Source organism: Pinus tabuliformis, chromosome 2_1, assembly GCF_031772625.1.
Source record: "Pinus tabuliformis cultivar Carrire ecotype Pingquan chromosome 2_1, CPIR1, whole genome shotgun sequence".
In the NCBI taxonomy this organism is placed as follows: Eukaryota; Viridiplantae; Streptophyta; class Pinopsida; order Pinales; family Pinaceae; genus Pinus; species Pinus tabuliformis.
In genome coordinates, this window is record NC_142299.1 from 448,061,342 (window position 1) to 448,064,351 (window position 3,010).

General features: G+C 36.7%; 1 protein-coding gene across 1 annotated transcript; it reads right to left on the minus strand.

Annotated features, from left to right (window-relative positions):
- Positions 1–1,766: 1,766 nt before the first annotated feature.
- On the minus strand, positions 1,767–2,673 carry LOC149200853 (protein LURP-one-related 11-like). Its single transcript, XM_089401101.1, has 3 exons — positions 2,434–2,673; positions 2,026–2,280; positions 1,767–1,898 (listed from the first exon to the last, which is right to left on the minus strand). The coding sequence occupies exons 1-3, from the start codon at positions 2,671–2,673 to the stop codon at positions 1,767–1,769; spliced, it is 627 nt and encodes a 208-aa protein (XP_089257227.1).
- Between the last annotated feature and the right edge of the window lie 337 nt (positions 2,674–3,010).

The window sequence follows — 3,010 nt, forward strand, 5'->3', positions numbered from 1 at the left end:
TCTAGGTTGCTAGAAGATTCCTCTTCCTAGTCTCTTGTTATGTCTTTAGTTTCGCAATTTCATATTTACTTGGCTTGCTTTGATGGCCTTAAAAGTTTGCATTTTAGCATATGTATGGTATATTTTGAACTCGCAACCTTTTGTCTTCCGCCTGGCCTCTCTTAGGACAGCATATTTTTGGATATAGTCAAGTTTTCCAACTATGTTGTAATGCAACTTTTTATTAATTATATGTTCATTTTAACTTCACTTCGATTACGTAACAACTTGAATTTATTATCCGATTTCCAAATACCATCTTATGCCACTTGCACTGTCAACATGAAGCTTACGCAAGAGCAACCAAAATTTCCCCGACCATAAGCCCATTAATACAATCAAACTGTATATGCTCAACCGTTAAATTTAAACAACTACCATTAGATTTAAACAAATATAAATCTAGCAATAAACATATACAACCTAACCATCTAACCACCATCTAACCATGTTAATAAACGTAACTACCATTAAATTTAAACAAATATAAATCTAACAATAAACATATACAACCTAACCATCTAACCACGTTAATAAACCTATAGCCTGAAAAATAAGCCTCACCATTATGCAACCTAAATGAAGCGAGGACTATGCAGTAAGCCACAGAGGGACAAGTTGGTGCATCTCTATCTTCTTCCAATAATTTTGGACGAACCATTTCTGGAGAGCATCAAGGTAGGCATGCACAAACAGCTATTTCTGGAGAGTATCGAGGTAGGCGGACATTCCAAAAGTCCACAACGCACATATTGATTTGGTAGCACCCATCAAATCATCCATGCGATGCGGTTCAAGAAGCGACGACGAGACTGCAATGCAAATGAAAGAAATGTGCAGCAAGATTTGGGATTCGGACGTGTTCTTTCCAACCAAAAAAAATATTTCTTCACGAATAACCAGAGAAGCCCATCCTTACATTAGGTTTCTGCACAAATAACTAGAGAAACCTGTCCTCACTAATAATAAAGAAAAATCATGACATAGTTTACAACATTGCACATGGGCTTGACCAGAAAACGACGGTGACATTTACTTCCCATGAAATATTTATTTTTTGCCAATGCAAACTTCAGCGCATGATCAGACCATGGATATTGAAATGGTAATCCGAATATGCTACTGAATTTGAATGGATATTGAAATGGTAATCCGAATATGCTACTGAATTTGAATTGAACGTATTTAGTATTGGCTATACAGAAGTGCTTTAACTATGTTTGGACTCGTAATGAAAAAAACATTTATAATATTTCATAACACTAACATTAACACCATGATTGAATTAACACTATAATTTATTTAATATTTTATAAAACTAATACTAACACCATGATTGAACTAATATCATGGTTGGCTACGTAAGTGCTCTAACCATGTTTTTATTGGCAATACTAATAAATAATGAAAAAAACACTTATAATTTACATAACACTAACACCATAATTCAACTAACATTATAATTTACATAATACTTCATAACACCATGATTAAACTAACATCATAATTAAACTAACACTATAATTGAACTTAATTGAAGTAGTCCATGGATGAACGAGTCCATGGACTATCTGCTCCTAACCTAAATGAATATAATAACATGATTGATGATTAATTGAGCTCTTAACCTAAATGGACTATCTGCTCCTAAGTGCTAATAACCTAAATGAATATAATAACATGATTGATTAATTGACCTGCTGGCCATGGACTATCTGCTCCTTATTTTAAGTGCTAATAAGCTGAATGAATATAACAACGAGTCCCATAACGAAGGTTTGATCTATTCCAGGCTGCACTACAAGTCCGAGTACATCGCCTCCTAACATTATGTCAGATGTCGCTTCTTTTGGTTTGACCTGCGTCCGCCACCAAACCAAAGGAAACAATGAAGGAACTAATACTAATTACATATTGGCCAAACATGTCCTTCACTTTCTGTCAATATATTTACGTATATCAAATTATCAATCATTATAAACAAACCTGAACAATAATTTGACGAGAGGCGCTGAATATAGTGAATGAAGATGGGTTACAGAGGGATCCCTCGATTTGATAATCGTAATGGCAAGTCTCTCTGTAATTTTTTTCTCCATCTGCCTGAGTAACGAACACTTTGGCTAGGGCTTTGCTTGAGAAGAGCCAACAAGAAGACTTTATAATAACACTGAACTCTGGCTTCCCACAGCCAACACCGTCTCCTCTAAATGCTTCCCATCTCTGGCTCAAACTCAATCGCTGGAAGGCCCAATTCAGAACAAAATTAATCGATATGAAAGGATGCAAAGACCCAATTCAAAACAATTAATCTATATGAAAGGTACCTACTGAAATTTTAATCAAAGTGGTGAAATTCTCTGATGAGTGTAGCCCCTAGAGATATTACAATACCTTGTCACGGTGTAGTGTGAGTAGAACATTGCCCACAGCATCCATGAGGAAGAGCTCACGTTCAACGTTGGATGCGTAATTATCGACCCTGAGGACCAGATTTCCGGAAGAATCAAAGACTGTGAAGCCTTCGCCATTGAAGAGGAGTGATTTCTTCCAAACGGTGAATGTGACCGGAGAACGATACTTGTTATCATCAGGCGAGTGGGAGGAGGAGCCACCATGCAGGTTATCACGCATCCCTTTCCAACCCGCCACTCCCTTGCACAGACGAAGAAAACAAAAAGGATTCTACGGAATATTCTGCACGCAGCTTCCTCCATCGTACATTTATATCTCGCCAGTTTCGTTCAGCCACATAAAAAATTATCGAATCATTTCCTCGGCGCTCATCGCTCTCGTAAGATCTGATCGTTTCTGGAGAAGTATGCAACGTCACTTGTTTCTCCAGCAAGGACCTATGTGGATAAACGCAATCTGTTTTAAAAAAATAGATTTCCAGCGAGGAATTTGTAAAAACTCAATTCCTTATTTTATTTTCCAGTCACTACTGGAAGTTACCGTTGTTCTTAATTAA